Here is a 17,356-nt window from a genome sequence, read left to right as displayed (position 1 = left end):
TGATTTCAGGATCCCACACGCCGCCCTTCTGGCTGCCACGGCTTCCCCCAATCACCACCTCCGCTATCCAGTCCGCGCTGGCCTGCTTAGTCTGATTCCAGTTCCGCCATTGAGCTCTGCGTGCCGCCGCCTTCAGTTGTGCGCTCCGCTCCGCTCCATTCCGCACCATTTCCGCACCGTTTCCGCACCGTTTCCGCACTGCCTGTGCGCCGCGCTGATTGCTCCGTGGACAATTTGACACGAGTTCCAGAATTGATCACCACAGCGGGTAGCATTGTTAATGATTGGTTTGGATCGTTTGACATCGTTATTGTTGCAGAGATCCTGAAACATGCTGAAGACTTGATTGGATTGTTGAATGTGCAAAATAAATGTCCAAAATTTAGTCAAAGAATCCACAACGACCTTGAGAACTTCAGTAGCAGCGAGGTTGAGGATGTATGTGAAGCATCTTATGTGAGCTTCAGGAGAGAGCAAAAGTTTGGTACCAAGGGCGGTCTCAATGAACTTGTTGTTGTTCAAGGCATTGTCCAAAGTAATTGATATGATTTGCTTCCCAAGATATGAGAAATCAAATTCATCACTTGATTGAACATCTGTATTGTTGTCAACGGGAGAATCTGATTGGGTAGCAGCAGCATAGGATGAGCTAGATTCATTGTCAGAGGTTTCAACAATGTTGATTTCCTTTCTTTTGTTAGAATTTGAGGAGGGTTCAGAATGGCAAAAAATTTCTTCAAATATCTGGACAATTTTGTCGTGGATGTTAGTTCCAGTGTGCTTTTCTTGGAAGGGTTTGAAACCAATGGTGGCCAAAATTGGTTTCCATTCTTTCAAGATGAAATGACATGTGAGTGAGATGTACGGGGTCCCGCCTGCCAAGGACCAGATATTGGTTGTGAAAGAGAATTGCTTGGATTTGCTTTGCAAGAAGCAAAGGACTACAGGCTCACTATCAGCATAGAGAGCCTTAATTCTCCGAGAAACGGTATGTTTGCTCAAGATTGTGCTCCCCAAGTCGACTCCTTGAATCATCTTGATGAACTTAGGACATTTGAATCTGGTCTTCAATGATCCAGTCAATAAGATTAGTGTTGACATTGGACTTCTGTGACTTGAGCATGATATTTTCAAGATGTGAGCCTGATTCTCTATAGTGACAGCAGGACACAAGAAAATGGGGGGCAATATTTGGATTTCTTTTGATAAAGAAAATACAAATATAAAAGAGAGAGAGAAAGAGAGAGAGAAACTGAGCAGATTCAAGATAAGCAGATATTCAAGTTTATTCTGGTGGGAATGCACATCCACTGGCAATGCTACCTCTTCAGAAGAGCGCTGCCAAGCTGTGCTAGAGAGTGCTACAGCCTCCTCTCACCAAAGAAACGTGGAGGGATCCTGGATTAGATAAGTTTAATCCAGCCACAATTTTTTAGCTTACTTCTGGATAGTCAAGGTTCTTTAAAGGGAAACCTATGTGGATTGTTTCTTGCAAAAACCACAGAAAAAGAATGCAGATATGAAGGGACAGCCCTGTGATCAAGTAGAGGCAAAGGCCAGCAGATATGAAGGGACAGCCCTGTGATCAAGGAGAGGCAAAGGCCAGCAGAAAAGAGCAGATCAAACAGGACACAGAGTTGTACCTCTGAAACAAAAAAGTTTCAGTGAAAGAGGTTACTTACTGTCAATATCCTAGGCGCCTGTGACGGTAGGTATACTGGGAGTGTGGTAATCTCTTTGGTGGTGATCCTGGGGTTATCTGGGGTGTGGTTCTGGTGTGCTGAAGTCTGTAGATCCGCCTCAGGCAAGGGGGATCCTGACTACAAAAATTTTCACAGCTTGCTTACGTAATTTACATATGTACATGTGCGCCTGGTAGCGCTGACACGTCACAACTGTGCATGCGCGCCACAACTTGATAACTCAGGGAAGGAGTATAGTTACAAAGAATTGGTAAGTTGTAACTAGGGTTAAAATTGCATGAGGAAACAGAATATGAAGTCAAAACAAGGTTATCTCTTAAGATGAAAAAGATATGAAGTAATTCATATGTAAAAGTAGATAAAGGCAGACTTTAGGTCAGCTGAGTTGACTCTAAGGCTGACACAAGAGGTCCTTTGACTTTAGATATTGCTTGGGTACTGACAGTGGCCGGGGTACCAGAGCTTGGTGGGGTTTCAATTCCTTCATCGGCGTTCTCAGCAGCTTCAAGGGCAAGCTTCCATTTGCCAGGATGCTTCCGAGCCACGTGGTTCACAAAATTGGCCTTTGTTGTTTTGTTTGCCACCAGAACATTGCCACAGCTTTCAATCAAGCAGGCACGTTTGCCTTTTGAATTGGGAGGAGAAAAGAAAGAGACCGCTGTCTCTGATTGGTTGAAACCGGTTGATTTACGCCTCCGAGTATTCAGGTGAATTTCTGGTAATGGCAACGGTTCATATTGACCCACAGATTTTTCCTTTGGGGGGGGGGGGGGGGGGGGGGGGGTCATTGGCATTACCCATGATTCTTTCAGTGTAAAAGAAATGAGAGATCAAGGATCAATATCCACCATGTCTATTTGATCTTCTTCCTGTACTATAGATAAAAGGGAAAGCTAAACTTACCTAATAAATTCTCAAGGCCACGGCACACACTTATATTTGAGCCGCAGGAAGAAACCTATGCTGCCAGTCGGAGTTCTTGGCGGTGGTTGGTAGGGTGCTGGATTATGGATATAATATATGTGATACATATCAGCAGCCCCGGACCCGAGTGGTGTATAGGGCTACCCTGGGGCTGGTAAAAGGTGTTAAAGGGCTTATATTTAAGCTCCTCCGGGGCACAAAAGGCCCCGGGTGGCAGTTTGAGTAGGTATTTGAACCCATTTGAATATTTGTGCAAAAATCTGCAGGGGCATTATTTGACTCGAATCAAATACGAATACAAATACTCAAATCAATTCAAAGTGCTATGCCCTGAGCTGGTGTCTCAAAAGTGACAGTCAGTTGATGATGTGAGAAAAGCAAAGCCCGTTTTCTGAAAGTGATTTGGTTATTTGATATTGTGAACTGGCAATCTTGAGGCAGTGATTTGGATATGTATCTGAAGATGAAGAGGAAAGGTGATGATAATGTTGTCTCTTCTTGGATTTCTGCCGGGCATAGAAATGAGAGAAGATACAACTTATAATAGAGAGAAGCTGGGGAACTCTAGTATAAGCATAGTATGACAATATTAAAAGTAAACATAAAGGAGTGTAAAGGTAAATGAGGAGAGATGACTGCTGTAGACTGTGTATCAAATATAACACTAAATTCATAGAGGTACAGTGTATTTTCTTGCAGGCTGACCCCATGAATCTAATGAGGTGTGTCCAAAAGAGATTTTTCTCTGTTGGAAGCCATGGATTCAGGAATTTGGGGTGTTTCCTGATTCAGGAAGGCCCTTTCTGCATCCCCTCCTTGTGAAGGAAATTGGGTTTGCAGGAAGGAATTCAGGTCAATTCTTTTCCTGAATTTTGGTTGTGAAAAAGTGCAGGATTCAACTTTGAATCCCCCCATAGCCAGTGTTTCTGGTGCCAGGTTTCTGAGGAGGATACCTCCATTTTTCATGTCTGGTACACACTGTACCTGCTGAAGGAGTGAAACAATCCACACAAAATGCCACATTTCCTTGTTTGACCAGCGTCAGATGTTGCTACATAATTATCCACCCAATGCAAGCTTTTGTTGGGGCTTGGGACCACATTATGTACATTGAGCCAGTCAAGCAGTAACTAATATTTCCAGTTCTAACAGGGGGAAATGGATCAATGTTTCACCTTCTCCTTGGTCAGGAATTCCACACACTGGCATACTGTAAACTGAAGGTTATATCTGGGTGTATGTATTCTTCCCCAATCATTTTTTGAAGGTCTGATTCATCGATTCCTTCCCAATCTTGATGGCTAGTGTTTTCAATGAACATCATACTAAGGACCCAACCAGCCAATTGATTTTGAAGAAGGCTGAAAATTACAGGGTTGATTACTATAAGTCTTACTGCTGGCTTGATGCAACAAATCCACCTCAATCAGCTATCTCATATCCAGGGCATTTTAAAATTCAACTACCTTGCCTTACCATTACTCTCAGCTTACAAACTTGAAAAATCATTATCCCAAGCAGCTCAGGCCAGCTGAAACACCTTCAAATCATGGTTCAGCTAAAATTCAAATTTTTGAACATGTCTCTGTGCATACTAGGGGCAGTAAATTTGGCAATGTCTGGTTTGAAACAAAACATGGAGTTCTCTTTGGGTAAGGATCAAATCTTTTTTTACTATTATTGGACACTCTCTGCTAAGGATTTCATTGTTCAAAATTTGCTCCCCCTTGGAATAATTTCTTAGGCTTGAGTGATGCCTCCCAGGTAGGTGATTGCACAGGAAAGATGAAAAATCATTCATTTCAGAAGCAGGAATATTCCCACAAAGTAACTACAAATCAGGGTGAATTTTTGACCTTTTATCCAAATCCAACACTTTCCTACTGAAACAAAAATCACTTGTTTTAATCAAAACAGACCAAGTTATTCTGTTAAGCCATAAACGCAGACATATTGAGTCCTCAATTTTTTGGCTCAAACGTGATTACAATTCAATTTTCAAAACATTTCAATACAACCTCATGAAAGAACTTGTGGGATTATATAATGAATTGAAGACACTAGTATATGTCAGAACATTTATGAAAACAAACAAAATATATCCAAAAGTTGCAAGGGGTATTGATCTTTCCAATGTTATGGATGAAACCCTTGAGAAACCATTTTTCAAGCATTGGAGAAGTTTGCAAGAACACTTTCCTCATTTTCAAGAATTATCAAAAACACAATACTTTGACAAGAAGTTCCCCTGCGATTATTCATCAACCTTGTTTTCTATATTAGAGTTGATTTAGCTATGCAAACTATGGCTCCCAACTTTTGCCAATGAATTTCAACTTATCAAGCAGAAGTCTCTGAAAATGGGAGTTTCATTTCTGATTGGAACATGCAAAAATTCTGATGGTTGCCTATATGATTTTGAATCCAAGCGTGCTATGAAGACCATTTGGAGGTCAAAGGAACATTTTTTAGAGACTGACAGGCTTGTAAACAAATTTATTCAATTCTCCAGAGGTAATTTCTCATCACATCACAATTCCCATCTGCTGTTGTCTAGAGAATTGATGATGTTTTTGTGTTCTTGGATCTTGCCTAAATATACACCAATCAAAATGGCTCCAATGCAGTTACCTCTCCCAAAGACAAGATGCTTTCCCAACATCACGCCCTGGAAGAAATCATGGAAACTTTGAAAAATCCACACAATGATGTGTAGGAGGAAACTGAACAATTCCAAAATATTTGCAAACACTTTCTTGCAGCCAGTTTTCTTGAGGATATTGATAGGATTTCATCAATTTTAGTCAATCAATTGAAGTGTGACATGAATGATTGGGAATTTTTTCTCCCATTGCAAAATGCACTTCAAAACATTCTCAAACTTCCAGCAAAATTTTCTGGAAAGCGTTCCCTGTATGAATTTATCATAGACTACCAAATAGTCAAGTTCATCAATAGTCACTATCCAGAAATTATCTTGGAATCCATACCTGATAACATTAATCAGATGGACTTCCAAAATCAATTCCTGTTTATGGGATATTTACTTGAATTCCGCTATAGATTCAACAGCCTGGAAAACATTAAGGAATGCAAAGAACCTGTTGACAATATTTTAAAGTTCTATGATACACATATTTCACTACAAGGATGGATTGAAAATTTCTATGAAAGTTTGAGTGGTACAACAATTCAAGCTACCCGTTCTTTGAAGGAAAAAATTGACTCAAGGATAAATGCAGAAAATGAAATTGGAAGTCAAACTTTAAATGTATAACTTCTCAAGGCTTGTACTCTGGAAATTATACTCCAGACAAGGGTAGATTTTAGCTTTAGTTCTTGCATCTTGACTGGCGTCAGTAATACCAGATTTTCTTTGGTTTCACCAAGTGGTTCATGCAAACAAATTACATACACAATTGATTTCAGAAAACAAATCAGTTTTTTAGTCAATTTAGCAGTTGTTTGTTCTCCATCCATGTTTGAGATTTCTGATTCTGTTTTTTCATCATTCTTACTTTTGGATCAAATTCACCCACTGTGAAACACACTTCTTGCACAACCCTACAATCTATGGTTTCAAAGACCACACCAAATTGCACCTTTGGAAAAAACTTCCCCAAAATGTTTGTTATGTAGCTTTATCTTTGCTTCTCTTTTCAGATATTTTTCTTACAAAATCCACAGAGCAGTCCTTGGTTACCTCTGCTAATATAAATTCCTTCAGGTGTCATGAATACCCTTCACATCTAAAAAATTATGGGTCGTGCTTGGCGTCGGATAGACTCTGTCGCATACGACCTCGGAGGAAGCCCTCCCCAGTCGACAAGACTAGCCGGGAGGGATCACTCCCGGTCCCGTCCAGTGATTCAGCCTCGAACCTGGGCCTCTGAGTTGTTTTTATCTAATGCATAGCTGCTTGTTTACTATAGCCCGACTACGGAGGCTGCGATTCCAAGGTGGGTAGAAATCAATCACTCAAGTTGTTCACCATCAACCGAACGAGTCATATACACATGGACGAATGCCGGGTGATGGGGCGAGTTTCTCTAGTTCGACCTACTCACCTTCCGAGCGGGAAATCAATCAAGCGACTTCGGGTTTCTTTATATCACAACACCCCACGTGATGTACGTCTAGCCAGATAGGATTGGTAAGAAAGAAAAGGTGATCATGAGAGGGAAACGGAAAGGGGGGTTTTCTAATGTGACATGGTTGAATCAATTTGTTCTTGTTGTTGTTGCCTGAGTGCGTTTTTGATCCTTTGCGCCTCTTGAAATATTTTACTCTCTTCTCTTCGCTCTTCTAGCAATTCACCTGCACCCAACAGCGCGTTAGAGTAAGAAGGATGCGGAGAGTTAATGACGTATGTTTGTGTGCGTGTATGTTTTCAGGATTAGAAATGGGTGATGGAGCTTACGTTGCCTGATTTTGAGATGGTAGAAATAATAGCCAAGGGAGCCGAAGAGGCCGGTTGAGATTCCGTGAGCCCAAAGATCTTTGCGTTCGATTATAAACCACGGAGGGGGAGGGCGATCGTGGATTAGTAAGTCAGAGGAACGAGCAAACGATCGAAGAAACGGGCAAGTAGCCGATCAGCATCTGTGTATGGCAATGATTTCGGGGAATTGAGTGAGGAGGAAACGTGACTGAACTAGTAAACAGAGGTCTCTGCATGACGCCCAGCTGGTAACATCTGATCCCGAATCCGATAGCTGCCCACGTGGCGGTGTAGGTGGCCAAGCCCATGCTGGTGCGACGATGGTTGATGGATGATGTGGTGGGAGGGGGAAGTTGCGGTTGGTCCGGCGAGGTATCCGAGCATCGCCGAGCTGGAGTCCTCCCTTTTTCTGTGACACCCCCCCGGGTCTCCGTGACATCCCTGCGCCCTAGTCTAACTCTGGGGAGGAAAAAGACGAACGACCGCGAACGACGACGATGACGAGCAGCCAGCCGAACAGATCGAGCCTCGACAGCACAGACACGGCTGAGGAGCTTGGCTTTTACGAGCTGTACAGAGACAACACAGTCAGCAAAACAGATCTCCAAGCGGCCTATGATGCCTTGATATCCAAGATCGATGTTTTCGGCTCAGATGTCGTGTGCAGCGGCTCGGCTACCCGTCGGATGTTTCTCAGCTATCTGCCGCGTTACTCAGGCAGTCAGGAGGAAAGCATCGAAATCGCGATCCCACTCAATCAACGACTCCAGGCAGCAATCCGCGCATCGGACGCGAAGGTGTGAACACCCCGGGCCAACCCATCAAGGATCGGAGTTTCAACAGGAAATCAAAAAATATCTCGAATACGCCCAAGAGCAGATTGTTCCCAGCGAAGAGCTCCTCCGAGTGAAGTCACAGAATCCCCCTCTCTCTGTGCTTTCATCACTCGCGTGAAAGAAGTACTGATCTCGATCTGTAGCTTCACAGGAAATCAGAGAATCTGACGGACGCATCAAAAAGAAGGTCAGCCTCGAGCGACTCCTCCACGTTGAGTGACCGAACCTCTCTCTCTGCACTCTCATCATCCGCGTCTGATTTCTTTTGTGTCTTCTGTGGCAGATCAGAGTAACAGGATCGGATCAACCATCATAACACAGATGGTGAACGCAAATCCAGAGATTGCTACTCTGGCGGAATCGATATTGAAAAAATGGCTCAGGCATGTGAATAATGAATACCACGCATCCCAATCCTCTTCTGCCACCAAAAAAAATATTCCCCCCGCAAGTTTAGTCACATCCAATCCAACAACTTCCACGACGACTTCGACTCCCGCTCAGAACGCTTCTTCAATCCCGACCAGCGGATTCTCTCAGCCTCAAGCCGAGCCCCAATTGTCTACTGATGAGGAAGAGGAAACTGACCCTCCAAGCCCAAATATTCTAGACCCTGCCTTCTTTGAGCTTTACAAGCTGGACGAGAAAGTCAAGGACGAGAGTCTCAAAGCGGTCTCTGATGCTTTGATCCTGGACACAGATGCCTTGATCTGCGACTCAAATGCTCGCCAGATACTTCTGACCTCTCTGTCGCGTTACTCAGCCAGGCAGGAGAAAAACCTCGAAATCGCAAACTCACTCAAGAACAAACTCACTGCTGCAACCAGAGAATCAAACACTGGGGTACGAACAGCCCAAGCCAGCTGACCATAAAACCAAATTCTGATCTTGGTCGGCGCGTTGACAGGGAGTCAAAGAATGTCTCGAACAAATCAAGAAAAAGATTATTCCCAGCGAAGACCTTATCCGAGTTGAGTCACCACATCTACCTCTCTATACTCTCATTACGCGCCTCTGATTGCTTTGCGTTTTCCTGAGAAATTAGGATACGAAGATCGAAATAGCCGTCAGAAAAAAGAGAAACAGCGTGAATCCAGAGATTGCTAAACTGGCGAAGTCGATCATCCGCCAATGGAAGAGTCACATGAAGAAAAAAACCGCCGGATCTCAATCCTCATCCGCCCCCAAAAACAACACTCCCGCGGCAACTTTAGTCTCCGAATGGTCTACTGATAAGGGAAACGGAACTGGCCCACGAAGCTCGAAAACTGAGGGCCTTAGCTTGAATTTCGAGCTTTATGGGGAGGATCAAGCCAGGAACGGCAGCCTCACAGCGGTCTTTGATGCCCTGATCTTCGATTCAGATGCGCGTCAGTTCCTTCATGTCTCTTTCTACCCCACCCACATAACTGACTTTGCTTTCACCGATCGACATAGCCGCCGATCTGATATACGAGCGAGCTAAGGCTATCGAATCTGAAGTCAGCAAATCGCATGACTCCATCGGCTACAAAGATAAAATGTGGTCGTTGGTCTTCGATCTGCGCGATCCAAACAACCCTGGCATACGAAAATCGGTCCTCTTGGGGGAGATCTCGGCCGGCAGATTATGTGTCATGGGGCCTCAAGTTGAGAGCTTATCCACAAAAGCAATTGGTTACTTGCAGTTTTTTTTGACGTTTTCATATGTGTGTGTGCAGGATATGGCGAGGGAGAGAATGAAAGCTCAAGACCGCAAGTTAGCCGAAGAGAACACATTTGCAGCCTCTGGAGCCGAGTTTCAACATGCGCAAAAACATGCATTCAGATGCACCCGTTGTGGACACCGGGAATGTGCCTATGTATGTCCTTCTGTCTCCGCCTGATTGATTGTGTATGCTGATTTGGCGCCCGGGCGGTCGCGGGTTCTAGTATCAAATGCAGACCGCTGTGGCTGATGAACCTTTGGCTGTGAGCTCTCCTTTTTTTGCTATCCGATCGTGGTTGTTGACTCTTTCCTTACTTCCTTCTAGACTTTCGTCAGGTTGAGTCACCTCTTGATACTCTACAAACAAACAGACCATTCGAAAGACTGACCTTGTGTAAAAATAAATCAATGGTGGTATGCCATTGTGAATGCTTTTACAGCTGTGTTAATGTACAGTTCTTTTCTTCATCCGCCTTTCTTTTTATATGTTAGAAAGATCGGAAAAAAGTAACCCTCCTTTTCTTGTTTTACGGTGATCTTTTGGGGACAGTGTCATTCTCGTTGGCCAATCCGTTTTCAGTTAATCGACCCCCCGGCCACCCCCAAGCCCCCACGCAAGCCATCCAACCACAGCCCACCCAGGGCCAACAAGCCGCAAGCGGCGGGCAGCGAACCAACCCATCCTCCGGCTGCCGGCCCCTCGAACTGTTCAGCCACGGCAGCAGTTGCCGCGGAAGAGAGTGCATCTCCTGTCGTTGATTCCGCGGCATTGGCAGTCCTTGACGCATCAGACGAGCAGATTCAACGCGCTAGCGCCGATCCCGAGGGAGAGGTTTTCTCTCTCGCCCTTCCACCGGCGGGCAGCGAACCGACCCATCCTCTGGCTGCCGGCCCCTCGACCTGTTCAACCACGGCAGCAGTTGCCGCCGAAGAGAGTGCATCTCCTGCCATTGATTCCGCGACATTGGCGGTCCTTGGCGCATCAGACGAGCAGATTCAACGCGCTAGCGCCGAAGCTGAGGGAGAGGTTCTCTCACTCGCTCTCCCACCAGCCGCACTGGCGGGTCTTGAGGACATCGGCGAGCACCTGCCACTCAGCGACATCGAGGGGTAGGTACCCCCATTGCCACTAGCACATCCTCTAGCCCCTGCCATCAAATACTCCCATGGCTAGTCTTCTGCAGGGCCAAATGACAATTGAACGCATGTTGATTTGTTGTTATTTTCCCAATGTAGGTGATGGCACATGTCAGTACCAAGCCTTTGCACTTTGGCTCTTTGGAGACCAAAAGGAATGGGAAAAAGTCAGGAAAGGAATTCTTAAGGAATTTCATGGGCGGCCAGAAGCTTACAAGTCAGCTCCTATCTTAGATGGTAAGAATAAAATAGTGGTATTCAAAATTGGCATCATAAATTCATAGATGCATAAATTCATAAAATCATAAAAAAAAATGGCAGGGGGGCTTGATTTATGATTTTATGAATTTTGACAACCCCATCTTTGCAGCACCCCCGGTCGTCATACATACCAGCTCAAGGACAACGACTCCAGGCGCACCTCTCACCTTCAACCCCGGCCAGTTGTTACCTTTCTCCTTGATTATGCCTCGCAAGACAGATCGTCAACACCTCCACGAGGAAGTCAAATTCACGCTTGTCACAAGCCTATGGAAGATGCAAATGGCCGATTGCCTCTTGATTGAACCCTTTCGGTCCAATCCGCTGAACGAACTCTTGTTTTCATTCACAAAGCTCGCTATTCTCCAAAAGATGAAATTCCCCGACAACGTCATCAGGCAGCATGTTTACCTGATGCTGGCTAATTTTCAGTATTGCCAATCGAGTTTGGCTTTTGAATGGAACTGGGCTCGATATAATGATCTTCTCTGCAATAACCGGTTACTCATGCTGCTCAGTTTCCTTGATGACCTCTCAAGAACTCGATATCTGGTTTCTCGAGTTCCTCGACCTCGAATCGCTTCACTCCCACGGACATTTGATATGTTAACAGCGACCGGTGGAACAATGTTCATGAAATGGGTCAGTCTTTTTGAGGCAATGCATTGGGTCATTGTTGATGCGAGCTCATAAGATTTTAATAGGCTCAGATGTCCCTAGAAAGCTTCTTAAGCCTCGTATCCGCAATCGAAAACCATCACGTCTTTTACAATAATTCTAACCATGCCCAAGCCCCAGTCGAATGGCAGCTCTTAGTCGCATTATCTCATCTTGGCCTCTCCGGCAATGGTGGCTCGCCACTTGTTATCGGCCAGCTTTTCAATATCTATGGTGAGTGATATAACATGGGCTTTGCCCAAGTACTTCTTCCAAAGCTCATATGGTTGTTTTCCCAGAGGGGTCAGTTGAAAATTACACGAACCGCTGTTTTTTGGCGATCATCGATAAACTCGAAGAGCAGCAGGTGTATTGGCCGAGTCCTGAAGCTCGCGCGATATCTTGCTCAGAACGGCAAGGAAGGACTGTCTTCGATCAATGTGTTGGCTTCGTGGATGGCACAATTTTTCCTCTTGCAAGTGCTCCGACAAAGCACAAGGAAGACTATTGGATGCGAAAAATGGTATACGCTGTAAATTCTATGTTTGTTTGTGACTCAAGCAAGAGAATTATCTATGCCGTTCACAGGTGGTGTGGAAGTGCACACGATCAAAGGGTTTTTAAAAAATCTCAGGTAAGAGAGCTTGATCTTATCTTCAATAACGGTGTATGTTGCTGAAAATCTTATTCGCTCTCATTTAAACAAGCTCTGCATCCAACCCGCAAATTTCTTTTTGCAAGGAGAATACATTTTGGCTGATTCAGCTTACACGGCATCGGCGACGGTTGTACCAGCGTTCAAACGGTCAGGTGGCCAATCTCTGCCCGAGCCGAAGCAGCGATTCAACAAGGCCTTAAGTCGACAACGAGTTGCTGTAGAGCATACAATTGGGATGCTAAAAAATCGTTGGCAGTCCCTTAAGATAGTTTCTCTGCAGATACACGGCCAAAAAACTGCACGGCATCTGAATTGTTGGATCAGAGCATGTGTGACCCTACATAATTTTCTCATCCAAAAGAACAATACGACCTGGGACAACCTTTGGCAGCCACTAAACTCTGAACAGAGTGATGACGCGGAGGATGACACTGTGTCCGGCGAAGACACCAGACGTTGTGATGCCCTTTTTCGCAAATTCTGTCTTTGAAATGGGTTGAGTTTGGCTTAAATTGTTTCATTTCAATATTTTTTAATGACCTCGGTCTCAAAAACAAAGGGACCGATACCGAGATGACTTGTAAAAAGAAAACAATTGAGAAAGCTATATTGTTTCACCGTGTTTGGCTAAGCTGTGTCTCAAGAATACTTGCGAATAGAACATGATTGAGAAAAATGAATCAGAATAAGCCCTTCACACAATGGATAATTGTGAAGGACAAATGATCACTGCAAGCTCACCAAAAGAATCCATTCATTGTGATTCTGGTCCTAGGAAGTGCGCGGTAGTGTCCATGGCCTCAGACAGAGAGAGGCCAGATTGAAGAAATTCTTGAACCATCCTTGCTCGTGCAAATGGCCCAGTCGACTGTTCCTCTATCTGACGGATGCTTGCTCGCTCTCGGGTGATTTGAAGCTGTCGATGTTCAATATCCAAGCGGAGCTGTTGGAGCTGAAGTTCTATCCGTTCTTGGTTATCCGCATCGGCTTGCATCCCTTGGCGAAACGCTGCGGCCAGCTCAATGTTGGCCTGAACCATTCGCATGTCCGAGTTTAAGCGCTCTCGATTCAAGGATAACTGAGCGTTGGACTGAGCCATCATCTCCTCGCGGGTGGGGAAGATCCGATCGGTAATCCGCTCGGCATAATTCGGGTGTCGCTGAGACTGAGACTGAGTGTGACTCTCCGATTGCAAAGGTTGAGGGGTTGGGCTTGCAAGATTGCCTGTTGCTGACTGAACTCTGCTTGAGGAGGATTCCGGACCTTGAGGAAGCGTGCCAGCCGAGCCAGCAGGAGCAGTGTTCTGAGATTGATTGGGTCTGATTCCCTCATCATTCTCATCAATATGCATATCATCGTTTGGGCGATCATTGCCCTCCCGACCGCTGTTGCTCCATTCTGAGGGAGTGGACTGGCGATTTTGTGTGCCCCCAACATTGAGTGCCTCTTCCAGACCCGTATCATCCCCTCGCCTAAGCTCATGCAGGTCCAGAGGCCTAGAAGATGGCCGGTCTTTCATGATTGGTTCTAATTCATAGAAATACTTGCATTTCTTTCGAATTTTCACCTCAATTTCATTCCGCGCATTTTCCACGTGGTCCTCGATCTCTGACATATTTTCATCCGCCTCGTCTTGCCGCGCCCGCTCTTCTGCCTCGTCCATGATGCCCTGGCCAGTTTGATTTCGAAATGCCAGAGCCTTACGGAAATTTCTCTCAAGGGTCGAGATCTAAAAACCCGGCAGCCCAAAAAAACTCAGATAATCCATCGCAAGCATGGAAGAGGCTGAACTAGGGGTACACACTTGCTGCTCGACTCCGCGCCATTCACGTTGTGCTGCACCATTGTCGACGAGGTAAGTCACAATCCTTTCAGAAACGTCTTGCTTGCTTACTCGTCCGCTGCGCCAGAGGTCGTAGTTGCCTTGTACAGTCAGCCAATCAACAATGAGATCAAGGCTGGACTTTCCATCCGCGTTGCGGTCTCGAGTCCATGAGACCATGGGTCTCCACCCGCCCGAGGTGGGACCGTTTGATTCCCTAATGTTTCTGCGCTCTGCTGAACGAGCTTGTTGGCGACGGCGGTGCACTGAGCTGGTTGACATAGAGTCCACGGACCGTGATTGAGATTGAGTCGATAGAGGCGATTGGATTGATTCAGACATTGCGATTTGGATTTGTTTGGCGTATTTATGATTTATGTGGGGGGGAGGTTAGGGGTTTGGGGGGTGCATAAATTTTTTGTCATCATTTTTTATGATTTATGCATCTATGAATTTATGATGCCAATTTTGAATACCACTAATCCCAATCATATTTGATGAGTATGTCAAGAAGCTGGAAGATAACCCAAATGAATGGGGTATTTATATTACACTCTTAGCAATGTGTAATGCCTTTGAAGTCTACATCTTAGTTATTTCTCTTGACAGTTCAACACCTTTCATATACAAGATTAGTCCTATTTCTATGGTTATCACTGTCCTTGCATGTTACATTTTATGTTTACATGCCCACCCAGCACTATGTGATAGCTTTTCACATTTTAACCTATATCTGATACAGTTGCCCCAACCCTAACTTTAACCCAACTGTATCAGATATGGGTTGAGATGTGAAAAGCTATCTCATAGTGCTGGGCATGTACACATGAGATGTAACATGGAAGGGCAGTGATAACCATATAAGTAGGACTAATTTTGTATATAAAAGGTGTTGAACTGTTGAGAGAAATAACTAAGATGTAGACTTCAAAGGCATTACACATTGCTAAGAGTGTCATGTCAATATCCCATTCATTTGGGTTATCTTCCAGCTTCTTGACATACTCATCAAATATGATTGGACTTTTATTCTTATCATCTAAGATAGGAGCTGACTTGTAAGCTTCTGGCTGTCCATGAAATTCCTGATGAATTCCTCTCCTAACTTGTTCCCGTTCCTTTTGGTCCCTAAGTGCCAAAGTGCAAAGACTCAATCAGGGATTCTGTCTGCAACAAAAAAAATCACCAACTTTTTACACAACACCCTTGCATAACCCCAACTCACCCTAACTCAACCAGAATCCCAACCGCTCCCCCTCCCCCTGGCCATATGGCCTAGAGATGGCGCCCGCAAACCTGTTGTGGATACCTGCAGTCCGCTGGCAGGTACCTGCTGGCCATCAGGGGATACCCGCCAGCAGATGCAGGTGGGGGTGTCTGACAATCTGCAAAGATTTGCCAGGTACCCGGGTACTCACAGTGGGTACCCACCAATATATTGCAGCCTCCTGATGACTGGTCATCCAGAGGGGTATGTATGTATTGGCATACATGCCGGCCCTTAATACCGTTCATGCACTCATTGAGAGTGAGTGCCAATCTCTCAATGACCGAGTTGACTGGTTGTGCTAATCAATTACCGGTCAAGCCGTCATCAAGAAGCAGGGTACACCTTCTGGATGACCAGTTCAATCAGCCATCCAGAGAACTTGCAACCTCTTGATGAATTGTTGACTGGTCATCAAGAAAGCATATATAGTCTCTGAATGATTGGTTCCAACTAAGGATTTCCAAGTGATACCTGTTTGGCAGTACCCAGCACCCACTGGGGGGTACCTGCCGTAGGCCGTAGGCTGTGGGTGCTGGGTGCAGGTGCGGGTGTTGGAATTTGGGGAAAAAAGCACCAGTTACCCGGGTACCTGTGGTCAACACCAGCCACTCTATGTGGATAAGGGTGCCGCAGCACCCCTCTTGATGAAGGGTGAAGACCGGTCATTGAGAGGACTTGACACTCTCAATGACTGGTCTGTCCCATCATCAAACAAGGGTACTCACACCAGTCATTGAGGGGACTGAGTGCTCTCAATGAACAGTCTGCACCCGTCATCAAGAGGGTTGTTTCCTCCTGATGACTGACACCAACTGGTTGTCAAGGGGATCAAGTCCTCCCAATAGCTGGTTTGTGACGGTCATCAAGAGGATGAATCCTCCCAATGACCATTCTGTAGCCGTCATTGTGAGGAGCTCAACTAAAACTCACCTCCCTGAGCCTCAAGCAATGGTGGGCCCCTACACTAAACTATGCTATTTTAGCCCTAAAGTTGAGCGTAGCGGCAAAAAGTGCCGGCCTTTTTTGAATAGTGTTAGCGCCTCTACACTGCGCTAATTCTCATTGGTGCTACCAACATGCCAATTTTTGTTTAGCATTAGCGCTCTGCTACAGCTGCCACGCTATGCTACGTTGCGCTTCACTACAGCCGCTACGCTATGCTATGTTGCACTAAGGCGCTTTTAGCGGAAAAAAATGCTTTTTTTGCCACAAAAAGGGCTGTAGTGCAGCATAGCCCGCGCCCTTTTTGCTTAGTGTTAGCGCAATTGCGCAAATCTTGCCCAATATTAGGCTAAAAGATAAAATAGATTTGCACCCTGCACGCGTAGTGTTAGCGCAAATGCCTGTGATTGCACTAACACTACACTAAAAAGTAGTATATTTGCGCTGCGCTAACAGATATGGTTAGCATAGCTGACCCACTGTTGCCTCAGTGGGTGCAAACAGGGAGCACCTAGTTGATAAGTAATGCCTTTTGGTACTCCATGGGGGGTACCTGGCACCCGTGGGCAGGTACCCCCTCACACCCGCCTTGCACCCGCCAAGCGGTGCCGGATGTGGTGTTGGGTGTCTGTTTTTGGTGAAAAAGTGCCCAGTACCCGGATACCTCTAGGGATACCCCCCATACACCCCGCCCCCGTCAGGGGGGCGGGCGGGGTGGCGGGGTATATGGGTTGGGGTGGCGGGTTGGAAATTGGATAGATATCAGCAATATCCCTTCCTTCCACCAACCTCCACTGACATATCAACCACCATGCAACCAACTTGCAGCCAACAGAGGCTCCAGAAATCAGGAACCAGTTTGAACTCATCATCTCAAAATCCCCTCAAAAACCTAGACGACAACAACCCAGCCACATCAGGAGGACTTTGCCCAACGATGGACAAGGAGGAGTTAAGTAAGTAGGCTGATTGATTCTTTTGAATATCAAACCCGTTCTGACTGTTCCCATTTCCCGAT

At 45.5% G+C, this 17,356-nt stretch overlaps 3 protein-coding genes across 3 annotated transcripts; 2 read left to right on the top strand and 1 right to left on the bottom strand.

Annotated features, from left to right (window-relative positions):
- Positions 1-6,828: 6,828 nt before the first annotated feature.
- On the bottom strand, positions 6,829-7,376 carry PtA15_4A823 (uncharacterized protein; the record flags this gene model as incomplete). Its single annotated transcript, XM_053168747.1, has 3 exons — positions 6,829-6,944; positions 7,048-7,125; positions 7,283-7,376. The coding sequence occupies 3 exons, from the start codon at positions 7,374-7,376 to the stop codon at positions 6,829-6,831; spliced, it is 288 nt and encodes a 95-aa protein (XP_053019925.1).
- Positions 7,377-7,707: 331 nt separating this feature from the next.
- Positions 7,708-8,220, top strand: PtA15_4A822 (uncharacterized protein; the record flags this gene model as incomplete). The annotated part of the gene is made up of 3 exons (XM_053168746.1): positions 7,708-7,974; positions 8,056-8,115; positions 8,188-8,220. 3 exons carry the CDS (start codon positions 7,708-7,710, stop codon positions 8,218-8,220), a joined length of 360 nt encoding a protein of 119 aa, XP_053019924.1.
- Positions 8,221-8,225: 5 nt separating this feature from the next.
- Positions 8,226-10,831, top strand: PtA15_4A821 (uncharacterized protein; the record flags this gene model as incomplete). Its single annotated transcript, XM_053168745.1, has 9 exons — positions 8,226-8,747; positions 8,812-8,874; positions 8,950-9,274; positions 9,342-9,532; positions 9,605-9,745; positions 9,816-9,854; positions 9,928-10,005; positions 10,172-10,701; positions 10,828-10,831. The coding sequence occupies 9 exons, from the start codon at positions 8,226-8,228 to the stop codon at positions 10,829-10,831; spliced, it is 1,893 nt and encodes a 630-aa protein (XP_053019923.1).
- Positions 10,832-17,356: the final 6,525 nt, after the last annotated feature.

The sequence above is a fragment of the Puccinia triticina genome, chromosome 4A, assembly GCF_026914185.1.
Source record: "Puccinia triticina chromosome 4A, complete sequence".
In the NCBI taxonomy this organism is placed as follows: Eukaryota; Fungi; Basidiomycota; class Pucciniomycetes; order Pucciniales; family Pucciniaceae; genus Puccinia; species Puccinia triticina.
Note: the sequence above shows the minus strand (reverse complement) of the source record. Positions and strands in the feature narration are given on the sequence as shown.